The 12287-nt window shown below is 42.7% G+C and overlaps 1 protein-coding gene and 2 long non-coding RNA genes across 5 annotated transcripts in view; 2 read left to right on the forward strand and 1 right to left on the reverse strand.

The window, feature by feature from the left end:
• The window catches only part of LOC137422652 (uncharacterized), a 1758619-nt gene that overhangs the window by 452417 nt on the left and 1293915 nt on the right, over window positions 1-12287 (forward strand). The window lies entirely within an intron of this gene.
• The window catches only part of LOC137421920 (uncharacterized), a 107561-nt gene that overhangs the window by 88772 nt on the left and 6502 nt on the right, over window positions 1-12287 (forward strand). The window contains exon 2 of the long non-coding RNA XR_013622653.1: window positions 11066-11262. This is a non-coding gene — a long non-coding RNA (uncharacterized LOC137421920). The remainder of the gene's footprint in view (window positions 1-11065; window positions 11263-12287) is intronic.
• LOC144888193 (tumor necrosis factor receptor superfamily member 6-like) overlaps window positions 1-12287 on the reverse strand; it is a 47706-nt gene that overhangs the window by 4497 nt on the left and 30922 nt on the right. For all 3 annotated transcript variants that reach the window (XM_078773142.1, XM_078773140.1, XM_078773141.1), the window contains one exon: window positions 713-735. In XM_078773142.1, coding sequence (XP_078629268.1) covers window positions 713-735 — 23 coding nt within the window. The remainder of the gene's footprint in view (window positions 1-712; window positions 736-12287) is intronic.

Raw genomic sequence — 12287 nt, forward strand, 5'->3', positions numbered from 1 at the left:
AATCTAGCATTGCAATTGGCATCAAAGCCTTCCTTTTCTCCAACTGTCTGATCTCAGGTCATCATTACGGTTTCCGACCCTATCATTCTACCCTGAACATGATGCTTCTACACTCCCATCAATGGATGAAAACCCTCAATCACAGACGAGAGCAATGCCGGCTCTCTGGACATATTTCGAGCATTTCATACGGTCTGGCACCCTGCCCTGATCTCCAAACTCTCTGCGTCTGGTGTCCAAGGCCTCTAATGCATCACTGACTTCTTCCACTAGCAGAGTGTACCACTTGAGAAGTTCCTCTGTTCTCACACATTCTCCCCCGTGAAGGATAGAGTTCCCGGAGGTGCTATCTGGAGCCCAGTCCTCTTCCTCGCCTCATGATCTTTGATTCCCTGGAAAAACCTGTGGTATCAGTTCCTGGACAATCCTGCTTTTGATCGACTCTCGGCCACATCATTTTTCATCCTTCAGACAGCATGCAGAAGCCTCTTCCCTCCCCACAGACCTTGATACAATCAGGAGCTGGATCAACACTTGGAATACCATTCAACCGATACAATTTCCTCACACTCACCCTGTTTCTCTGAAAGGACCATCTGACAAACCCTCACATCTACTTTTGAAACAAACCACTTCAAGATCAAAACAAACCACAAACCACTTCAAGATCAAAACAAACCACAAACCACTTCAAGAATTATTCCAGACCTACCTTTGGACAAAAGCATCGTTTCTCTGAAAAGAGAAGAAAATAATGAAGTTAAAAAGGAATTTTTCACATTCCTTGCACAGAAAGCATCATCATTCTCAAACCCGTCATCTCCTTCCAAGGATGATTTTATTCATCAAATCACATCACATCAGCAAGAGATTACAGATTATTTTTAAAACTCCATTCACACTCGGTTGACATTTCCCTGTAAAATAACAAAACTTTAAGCGAAGTCCAGGCACGAATCACATGAGTCCATGACTATCAAAAACAAAGTGATCCATTCGGCTCGATGTACAAATTAAACTTCTTTGTGATTGTCCACATTGAGGGTGAAGCTTTTATTTTGGAGAAATAGTGATTTTTTTTTTTTAACTGTCACTTTAAAATGTTTTTCCAAAGATCTTACAAGTTAATTGTGGTGCTTGTCGTGCACACGTGTTTTCTCTGATATCGAGTCGAGTGAAGTTGAGTTGGTGGTGGTGGTGGTTATGCTTTGAGATGGTTGTTTGTTTTGTCACGCCGGCTGATTGAGCTGGTTCACAAAGGCAAGGTGATCAAGTCGAGACATTTATATACAATTTTTATGTTAATGCAAGAGTGAGGTTTGGTGGTAAAAAGGCAACAAACTCGAAGTGGGACAATGGGGCCTACAGTTGGACACAACAAGGAAGTGAATGAACAATCGGGAAAAGAAGAGGGGGGATTATATTTTATATTTACCTGATTTATATATTTTTACTTTTGCTATTTCTGCAATTTGATCAACGATTGTAAATTCATGGAGTGAGTACTTGTAGATATTTTCGATTAAATAACCTTTTTGAAATAATTACCCCGCACACGCGAGGCAAAAAGCGGAGTTAAGCAATTGGTTCATGTCCGTCCATCTGTCTGTCTGTCTACAAACGTCAGTTTATGATCGAGGAACAACTTATTTCATTTTAATGGTATATTTTGAACACAAATCGAACTAGAACGCCACTCAGTAGAGCGCATACTCCCGCCGTGGGTCAAGTTGGAATAGTACGATTTCACAAAAGTTTGAGGGAGTAGTTCAGTGACAACACAAGACAAGACAAGACAACACAAGACAGACACTTCACAGATATATATATATATATATTGTTGCGGTTTTGAGTTTGTACAATGAGTTTAATAAAGGTTAAAATTTCCCCCTCATAGTTAGTCACACAAGCAACATGTAGCCTCGCGATAGTATAGTTATGTCTTAGTATTTGTAAGCTTAGTCCTTTTCTTATGTTAGTTCTGCATTGAGTAGAGCCAGGAGAATAGGCCCTACTTCTACCGACTTTCCAGCTACCCTAGCCTCATGCCCCTTTGCACTAACTTTGGTTCATTTTGGGCGAGTTAACACGAGGCAGGCGAGGAAGGTCGGGGCGGAGCCGAAGGCGGAGCGGCAGAAGCACTGACGATAAGAACGAGCCGCCAATCAGGGCTCAGAGGTGGTGGCGGCGGCATTGCATCACAGGGCGTGGTGAGAAGGTTCGAGAGGGTTCCAGAATGTTCGGGGGCGTAGCTATATAACCCGCTGCACAAAGCCCTCGAAAGGACTTGCGTCAGGAACTTGCACTCGATAGGACTCACGTCAGGAACTTGCACTCGATAGGACTTGCGTCAGGAACTTGCACTCGATAGGACTTCCGTCAGGAACTTGCACTCGATAGGACTGAAGCGGAGGACATGCAGCGAAAGACTTGATGAGCAAAGAACTCGCGCGCACTGGCCAGCCTGGAAGGACGGAGGAAGAGGAGTTGTGAGCGTCCGAGAGCTGCACAAGATACACGGGCGAAGCCCGACGCGCATGAACCAAAAGACGCGCTATTAATACGTGACGCTCGGTTGAGTTTGAGGCCGATCACTATACAGTGCATTAGGTCACGTGAGTGAGGAAAACGGCTGTGTAATCGCCAGCCCGCCATATATATAGAGTCCCGCCATTTGCCGTTCCGCCTCATCATCTGCCTTGTTCGAGAGACGCGCTACGAGGTTCCTGCCATCGCCTGCTGCCATCTTCGCGGGACGTGCTGGGGCCGTGGAGAGCCGGACGGGGGCCGTCTCTGGACGACCACGTCGACGCGTTGGCTGAACATCTACCCATCTGCAATTCCCTGTGTGAGTGTGATGGGCCCGTTGTCTGGAAAATAAGCTAAGATTGACTAAGGCTGCTCTGTGTCTCTGCATCCCCGATCATTGTAAATACATGTGGGAATAATTAAACCTGTGTTCTTCCTTTCTTCCATTCAATCGTTTCTGTGGTTTCTTCATTGGCGAAGCGTGGTACGAATGGGATCGCTCAAATCGGGTTCCACTAACTAAGACTGCATGGACCACGTGGTACTCAATCCGCTCAGCGTACTCAAACCACACGTGGCTCGTGTGAGGCTTCCTTCCTCGCTTCCAGGGCGGCGCAGGGAATTAGGTACGAGCGAGAAGTGGTCCTGAGACCCTACTCTGCGTTTGTTCAGAAGGGACGTATCAAGCCCCGGGTCCGCCAAAGCCCAGCAAGAACAAGGGGATTAATCCCCCCTTGGTAAGGGGAAGAAGGGCGGCGTAGAACCATAACAATATATATATATATATATATATATATATATATATATATATATATATATATATATATATATATATATATATATATATAGTCACGTGAAAAAGTAAGTACACCCCATGTAAAGTTTTGACTTTTTCAACATATTTCAACATACAGCTATTTGATCTTCATTTCAACAATATTGATAGATAAAGGTGATATAATATAACAAATATCATGAAACATTTACATTTTGTAGTCCATTGTATAATTTAAATAAACATAAATGCAAATTTTGCATCTGGAAAAAGTAAGTACACCCTTGGCTCTAATAGGTGGTATATAGGTTCCTCAAGTAGGCGTTTCTTATAACTGTCTACCAGTCTCTGACATCGACTGGGAGAAATTTTTTCCCACTCCATGCAGAATTCTTTCAGCTGTGCAATGTTTGAGGGGTTTCTTGCATGCACAGCTCGTTTCAAATCCCCCCACAACATCTCGATAGGATTTAGATCCGGGCTTTAACTTGGCCATTCCAGAACCCTCCATTTCTTTCTTTTCAGCCATTCTTTGGTGGATTTACTGGTATGTTTAGGGTCATTGTCATGTTGCAAGGTCCACCTTCGGTTGAGCTTCAACTTTTCGACAGATGGCCTCACATTATCCTCAAGCACCCTCTGGTACCATGAAGAATTCATAGTGGATTCTATGATGGTGAGCTGCCCACGCCCTGATGCAGCAAAGCTGCCCCAAACCATAATATTTCCACGACCATGCTTTACAGTTGGTATCAGGTTCTTGTGGTCAAATTCTGTCTTTGGTTTTCACCAAACCTGTCTTCTGGTACTGTGGCCAAATAGCTCTACCTTTGACTCATCTGTCCAGAGCACATTGTTCCAGAAGTGCTGGTCTTTGCCGAGGTGTTCATTGGCAAACTTTAGTCTTGCCCTGATGTTCTTTCTGGACAGCAAAGGAGTCCTCCTGGCACACCTCCCATGTAGATCAAATTTGTGCAGCCTCTTTCTAATGGTAGACTCGTGCACTTTGACACCAACAGTGGCAAGAGCTACCTGTAGGTCCCGTGATGACATTCTGGGGTTCTTCGAGACTTCTTTCAGCATCTTGCGGTCTGCTCTCGGGCTGAACTTGCTGGGGCGGCCTGGCCTGAACAAGTTGGCAGTTGTTTGGAATCTTCTCCACTTGTAGATGGTGTTCCGGACAGTTGAATGATTGATTTCAAATTGTTTGGAGATCTTTTTAAATCCCTTCCGACTCGTAGGCATCTATAACCTACTTTCTGAAGGCCTCAGAGAGCTCTTTTGATCTAGGCATGGTGACGTCACACACTTCAACAACAAAGAGCAAACCAAACTAAATGTCTGAGGTTTAAATAAGACAGGTTCCTCCAAGATCCTCTCTAATGATGTTTTAATCATTTGCACCTGATTCAAATTTTAGGTATTTGAAGTAGTGATAAGTGTAGGGGTGTACTTACTTTTTCCACATGCGAAATTTGCATTTATGTTCATTTAAATTATACAATGGACTCCAAAATGTAAATGTTTCATGATATTTGTTATATTATATCACCTTTATCTATCAATATTGTTGAAATGAAGATCAAATAGCTGTATGTTGAAATATGTTGAAAAAGTCAAAACTTTACATGGGGTGTACTTACTTTTTCACGTGACTGTATATAATATACTAGCTGAGGTACCCGGCTTCGCCCGGGTTGAATAAGAATAATACAAATATATGATGAAAAGAACATGTATATTTTAGAGCAATATCACAGTACATTTCCTACATGACGTTTTGTCAATTTTCAATTTCTCAAAACCTCTTGGTATACAACATTTCTGGTTTTCTTACTTGGTGCCAAGACATAAAGATTGCTTGGTTTTCCAACCCTCGAGCAGCCCACGTACAGCTGGCCATGGGAAGTACACTGCATTGCCGGGTGGGGGAGGGGAGGGGAGGAGGAAGGGGAGGGGAGGGGAACGGGGGGTGAAGGGAGGAGAGGGTGGGGAGGGGAGGAGAGGGTGGGGAGGGAGAAGAGGGGGGGAGGGGAGGAGAGGGGGGGAGGGGAGAAGAGGGGGGGAGGGGAGAAGAGGAGGGAGGGGGAGGAGGAGAGAGGAGGAGAGGGGAGAAGAGGGAGGAGGAGAGGGGAGGGAGGGGAGGGGGGAGGGGAGTGGAGGGGGAGGGGGGAAAGGGGGGGAGGGGGAGGGGGGAGGGGGGAGGGGGGAAAGGGGGGGAGGGGAGAGGTGGGGGGAGGGGAGGGGGGGGAGGTGAGGGGAGGGGGAGAGAGGGAGGGGAGAGAGGGAGGGGGAGGGGGGAGGGGCAGGGGGCAGGGGGGGAGGGGGAGGGGGAGGGGGGAACGGCTAGCTTGGCAAGCGATAGCAGGCTTTTTACTTTTATTTTTACCTCAATGAGGGCTATATATATAGTCCATGCTTGGAGCCTTCAAGTTCAACATAAAGTTTTTTAATGAAAAATAATGCAGATGTATAACAATCCACCAATGCAAGTTCAGAAATGAATGCAGATCCTTTACTTTGCGATACAAACGCAATTCCCGCCATTTCCACTCACGATCGAGGCCTCCACGGCCTCTTCCTCCTGCAACTTCGTCTCACTTCTTTCACTCAAAATGCACGAAATTCTGTCGCATGAAATTATGCAGAGGCCTCGTCGGGGGGATATAAGGTAGACAAGCGTTACGCCTAGGTCCCCCATCGGGGAAGTGATGTGAGTTGACAAAGTGGAACACGCAGAAAACATGCTATGATATGATATTTCGCTCACAAGGGTCAGACATACATGGAGGCGGCCATCTTGGATTTTGACGTGGCGACCCAATTTTCAATAGCGTTCTTCCTTATGCCTAGATACACCCACACACAAGAAGGTACTTCGCTTATTTTTCAAGATATTTCGCTCACAACGTTCAGACATATATATGGTGGCGGCCGTCCTGGCTTTTGACGTGGCGACCCACTTTACAATGGCGTTCTTCCTTATGCCTAGATACACCCACACACCAGATTAGAAGTTGGTACTTCGCTTATATTTCAAGATATGCAGGTTACAAGGTTCAGACATACATGGCATCAGACATATATGGCGGCGGCCATCTTGGATTTTGACGTGGCGACCCAATTTTAAACAGCGTTCTTGCTTGTGCCTAGATACACCCACACACCAGATTAGAAGTTGGTACTTCGCTTATTTTTCAAGATATTTCGCTCACAAAGTTCAGACATATATATGGTGGCGGCCATCTTGGATTTTGACGTGGCTACCCAATTTTCAATCGCGTTCTTCCTAATGCCGAGATACACCCACACACCAAATTAGAAGTTGGTACTTTGCTTATGTTTCAAGATATTCATCTCAAGTTTCAGACATAAATGGCGGCGGCCATCTTGGCTTTTGACGTGGCGGCCTGATTTTAAACATCGTTCTTCCTTCTGCCTAGATACACCCACACACCAGATTAGACGTCGGTTCTTCGCTTATTTTTCGAGATATTTCGCTCACAAGTTTCAGACATATATATGGTGGCGGCCATCTTGGACTTTGACGTGGCGACCCAATTTTCAATAGCGTTCGTCCTTATGCCGAGATACACCCACACACCAAATTAGAAGTTGGTACTTCGCTTATTTTTCAAGATATGCAGGTTACAAGGTTCAGACATACATGGCATCAGACATACATGGCGGCGGCCATCTTGGATTTTGACGTGGGTTGCACCCACACACCAAATTCGAATGCGGTCCTTCGCTTACGCCCGCACGCATGCACGCACGGACGGACGGACGGACGGACACACGGACGGAGAGGAAAGCCATAGTCCCCCTTTCGCTCCGCTGAGCGACGGGGGACTGTCAGGGATTAAATATTCATATTGACAATATTGTTAGAATATATATCAATGTAATCTTGTTTAAAGTGGAATTATGTTTTACTTTACGAATGAGCAAAAGAGCATAGAACTAGCATTAACATGTGGTCAGGAGAGTTAATTTCAGACAAGAATGTGTAACGCTCTTGGACCGCCACCTGTCGATCATTAATAGCCTCTGTTCAGGGCACTGCGCACACGCTGCAAATTCTTTTTCAGCAGGTCAGAGTATTTGACCTCTTGAACAGAAATAAGTATTTGCTGGCCAAGAAAGCCATATAAGGTTTTTGGATAAGGAACACCCTGCATGCTCTGCAACATCAAAGGAGTTTGGGGCTTTAAAACCAGGAGAAAGTTGCGAGGAGAGAGAGAAGAGTGGACTGGGACAGTGAACTGAAGAGGAGTTTCAACTGAAGACCAGTTGAAACTGATCAACCAACTGGAGATTGTCAACAACTGGACGAGCTTCAGAAGACCTACTGAACGAGCTTCAAAAGACCGACCAAACAAGCTTCAACAAACTCTGGAACAGACTCATTAAAGATCTCGGCTTAGTATACAACAAATTCTCTAAAGTGAATAAACCATTGATTTTGCTAAAACGAGTTTCTGAAGTTTCTGAAGTAGAACAGTAGTTAAAATTATTATTCTACAAGTGGTGGCCCGTAGGGACTCAACTGCCCAGGTAAGCTTTTGTTTGTTATCTGTGTAGTCTGATGTTAATCTGTGAAAATAGTTCAGTGTTTGAGTTTTGTGTACGTTTGTTGATGTGTGGAAGGAAAAAACACGAGGCCTTTAACAGGTTTCAGAAATCATGCCAATTTTTTTCTTCTTCCAAAATTTATGTATACGCATTTTTGAGGGATGGTGCCATGAACTGTCACAAATATCCACTAAAGCTTGGTGTCTTTAGAAAAGGTGCTGTGCTTTCATGAAGGATTTGTTTTAAAATTTCAGAAGTCATGACGATAAAAAAAAAAAAAAAATTTTAAAAATTAATAATCAATTATTTTTTTGTTTTTTCTGTAATTTGAATTTTTTTTCGGTACATTTTACGAGTTTAATGAGACGATTGCAAAGAGCCACTAACGAACCCCGGGCGTTAGCCAACAGGTGCTGCATTCGTCTTGTCATGTACAACTGAAATATGGATTTTGTATATTTCTTGCTCATTTCACGAACGTCATGAATTCATGAAATAGAGCGTCAATTTTGTAAATATCTTTAAAATGATTTCCAGCAATGGTCTGCATTCTAATCTCTGCTCGTTTTCGTGATTAAATGACTTATAAGTGTGTCGATTTTCCCGTTAAAATAATGGTTGAGATCCTGCTTGGGTTGTGACCACAGACGAGCAGATTGCAGAATGGACACTATTTGATTTATAATCATATTCGCGGTTTTTGTAAAAAGCGATTTTTCAAGCGATTTTTTAAAAGCGATTAAAGCGATGATAACAGCGTCTGTACAGTAAGCCAAATAATGGTAAAATCGGCTGGATTCGATTTTCAAACATGCATTTCCAGTGTGGTAACAAAAAGTGAGTTTAGTATTTAGCATTGTTTAGCATTTAGCCAATTTGTCTGCACGAGTCGACAGACAGTCCAAAAATAGGCATTCTTTTCCACACTGACCCTGCCACTGGAATGCGTGCAGGCAGGTTGCCCATGGTAACCGTTTGGTGTTGTGTCCACTTATCTATGGAATCAGAAGCGATTTTTTAAATGTAACCTCTTTACATCCTGATTAGAAAAAAAAATATATATTTTTAGGATTTTATGGCGGCGGCCATCTTGGACCACAGCTAAAAATCCTTCAATCAAGATGAAATTTAATGTGAGCCAATCCCATGCTACTGTGATCCGTAATCTCTAAAAAAATAGAACCATCCAATGTACCTTTGATCATTTTATATTTCATCTGTCTTTTAAGATTTTAAAAAGGGAATTTATTGATATAAGATCCTATGACATTTGCCAAGGCAATTAAATGGAGGGAAACCAATGATGAAATATATTGTGATCTGTTTATACATGAATGAATTTACATGTACATGAATTTGTTGACCCCAACCCAATCTTAACCCTAACTTCATTCTACCATTATCCATCCTCTCCAAATCATGTTATATTACTGATTGTATGAGGCATGTACAGGATTGTTGATCCCATATCCCATTGGATCCCATGTTGATTTAGCATATCACCTCATTATGTGGCTTTATGTGTTTTTGTGTGTATGGGTATGTGCCCTTTATCCTCACCTCTCTTCCTCCCCCCCCCCCCCCCTCAAACCATGGCCCCATAGTGCTAAAGAAATGGTACGACACAGTTTACATCGTTAAAATAATACACAGATGAGTGTATGATTTGCACCGAAGGTCGAGAGGGACAATAGTATCCATCATATAACCTTTCACAGCCTTGTAAGGGAGAATAAGTGCAGCCAATCATACACAGTTATTTTTAGAAAAATACAATGAGTGTCGTATTTCGCATAGTATTAATACCCCTAAGCCCCACCCCTCCCCCAGCCTCATTCCTCCCTTGGCATTCTGCCACTTCTCCCCCTCCCTTCCCCACCCTTTTCCTCCCCTCGTTCCTCCTCCTTTCCTCCTCTTTTGCTTCTTCTTTTACCTGTTTTCACCTTTCATAGTTCTCATTGTTTTCTCATTTCTCTCATTGTTTCTCATTCTCATTGTTTTCTCTCATTATTGATGAGCTTCATCATTGTCATCATGATTGTCATATGCTGATTATTATTGATGTTCATTCTCAAATTTTGTACAATTATGGTAAATTTATATTTACAATTTATAATTACAATGATTTACAATGGTCATGATTTTACAATCATGAAAATTGCTGATTATCAGGCATGTCATCATTGGGTTTTGATGTAAATCGATTGCATGGACTTTAAGGATAGCTTTATAGCCCTGCAGGATTAATGATGTATTACAAGTTACAAAGTTTATTGGAGTGTCGAAATTTCGGTATGATTGGATTCCCTTGATAAATATTATAAATTGATTGCCATTCATTGGTACACATTTCAGGAATATTACACCATTTTAATTGTCAAGAACTTTGAGTCTCTTTCAAAGTGCGACATGGTGGGTGACACATCACATGATGTGTGACATGTGACACGTGTGACATGTGGCACGTGACATGTGCGACATTGCCAAATGGACTGGCTCATATCTGTTGGATCAATTTTCGCTGATTGTCTCACAAATGAAGGGTTGAGTTGCCTTCAGTGGTTGTTCAGCTTTAATTTGTGATATAATGACCACACAGGATTGAACAAATATGTCAGATATGATCCAGAGGCAGAACGGTTATTTGTCAATTGACGGAAGGTATGGGTCGAAAGTGACGTCCATGATCAAATACCTCCGCCAGCGGACGGAACTGTTTTGCCTACATTGCGAACAGGCATAGATATAGAGTTATCAGACTGATAAATGTGAATTTTGCTATTTTGATATTTGATATTTTGATATTTTCAATGATAAATTCAATGATGATTTGATATTTGAATTTTGATATTATCATTTATGATATTTTATTATGTATTATTATTAGGATTTTATTGATTAATGTTGGTGAATTGATTGAGATTGCATATTTGAATTGATTCTGATTCTGATCCGATTGATCTGATTGATTTTGATCTGATTAATTTAATCTGATCTGATTTTAATTTAAATTTAATTTAATCAAGTCAATTGATGGATGAATAAAAAGTGCGGTCTCAAGAAAGAAGCTTTGAGACATTTGCGAAACATCGATGTGCAGACAACCTTGGACGATGAGCGAGGTGGTGAGTGTAGTGGTTATTTGTTATATTACGTGGTTATTTTTGTTTGAACCCCCCTTAACAGGACTTACTGATCCAGACTCATCTGCAACTCTGATCAGTGAGATTGGGGTGTGGGAAAAGCCACAGGGCAGGGGGACTCTCTGGAAATCACCTGCAGTCATCAAGTGGACAGGTGGAGAGATACTTCCTGGAAGACCACAGAGTGGAGCTTATCGGAATAAGCTAGACAACAACGCATTCAACGCTACTTTGTATAAGGTGGAACAAACTTCTGCGATTTTTGCAGTACACACAGTTGATAGTGGATACAGGTGTAGTCTGCTGTGTAGTCCTTGTAGTTATTTGATATATTGAGTGAGTATAAAGAGGTACTCACACACAGGCAAAATGGGAAGTGGATTCTGCAAGATTAAACAAGGTCAATTGGACTTGAGTCAAAGAGGTGCTTGTATCAGCTCCATGTATCAGAAATATGGGGCAGAATCACTTAAAGATGTGGAATCCTGGTATGAATGGACGAAAGGTCGGAAAAGTGGATTTCCACAGGAGGGCACTTTTGATAGAAACGTATTGGCAACACTCAGAAAAGAATTGGAAGCAAGAGGGCGACAGAAGTTCAAAGTGGATTGGCAACCATTCTATTACTGGGACGCTGAATCTAGGGACAGGGAGACCAAAGCAAAGATGGGGGGCTTGAAGAAAGAGGTGAAACAGATACAACATAGGTTGTGTAAGGTAGCAAATCAAATGCCTCTTCAAGTCAGTAATGGAGAGCAATCCCAACCCAAATTGTATCCAGAAGCCAGATCATACGAGACAAATGAACTGGAAGACGAAACTCCTCCACCTTATCGGAGAACTATTGTATATCAGCCACAGGTAGTGCCTGTACCTGTACCTGCCGAAAGACCAGAACAGAGTGCAGCGATTGGTTCTAGTCAACAGAGGACAGGTGAAAGACGTGACCCATTTGAGGTAACTACCCAAGAGGGTGCAATTGGGGCACAGGAACCGACTCAAAGTGGGCAAACGATGCAACCAGCTGTTATACCTTATCATGCTCTCCATTTCACCATACACGGAGTAAGGGTCGTGTGATCAATGCCAATCAATCTAACGATCAATGTGATTGGCTAATGAATGATCAAAAGTTGACTCTCTCACAAGGAGGGTTTGAGCAATGTGGTGTTATGAATTTTCCTCAGCGGCAATTTCCAGGGGCAAATCAGCAACATCCAGATCTGATGTATAGACCATGGCAGGTACATCAATTGAAGGCATTG

Source organism: Myxine glutinosa, chromosome 2 (assembly GCF_964187855.1).
Source record: "Myxine glutinosa chromosome 2, kmMyxGlut1.1, whole genome shotgun sequence".
Classification (NCBI taxonomy): domain Eukaryota; kingdom Metazoa; phylum Chordata; class Myxini; order Myxiniformes; family Myxinidae; genus Myxine; species Myxine glutinosa.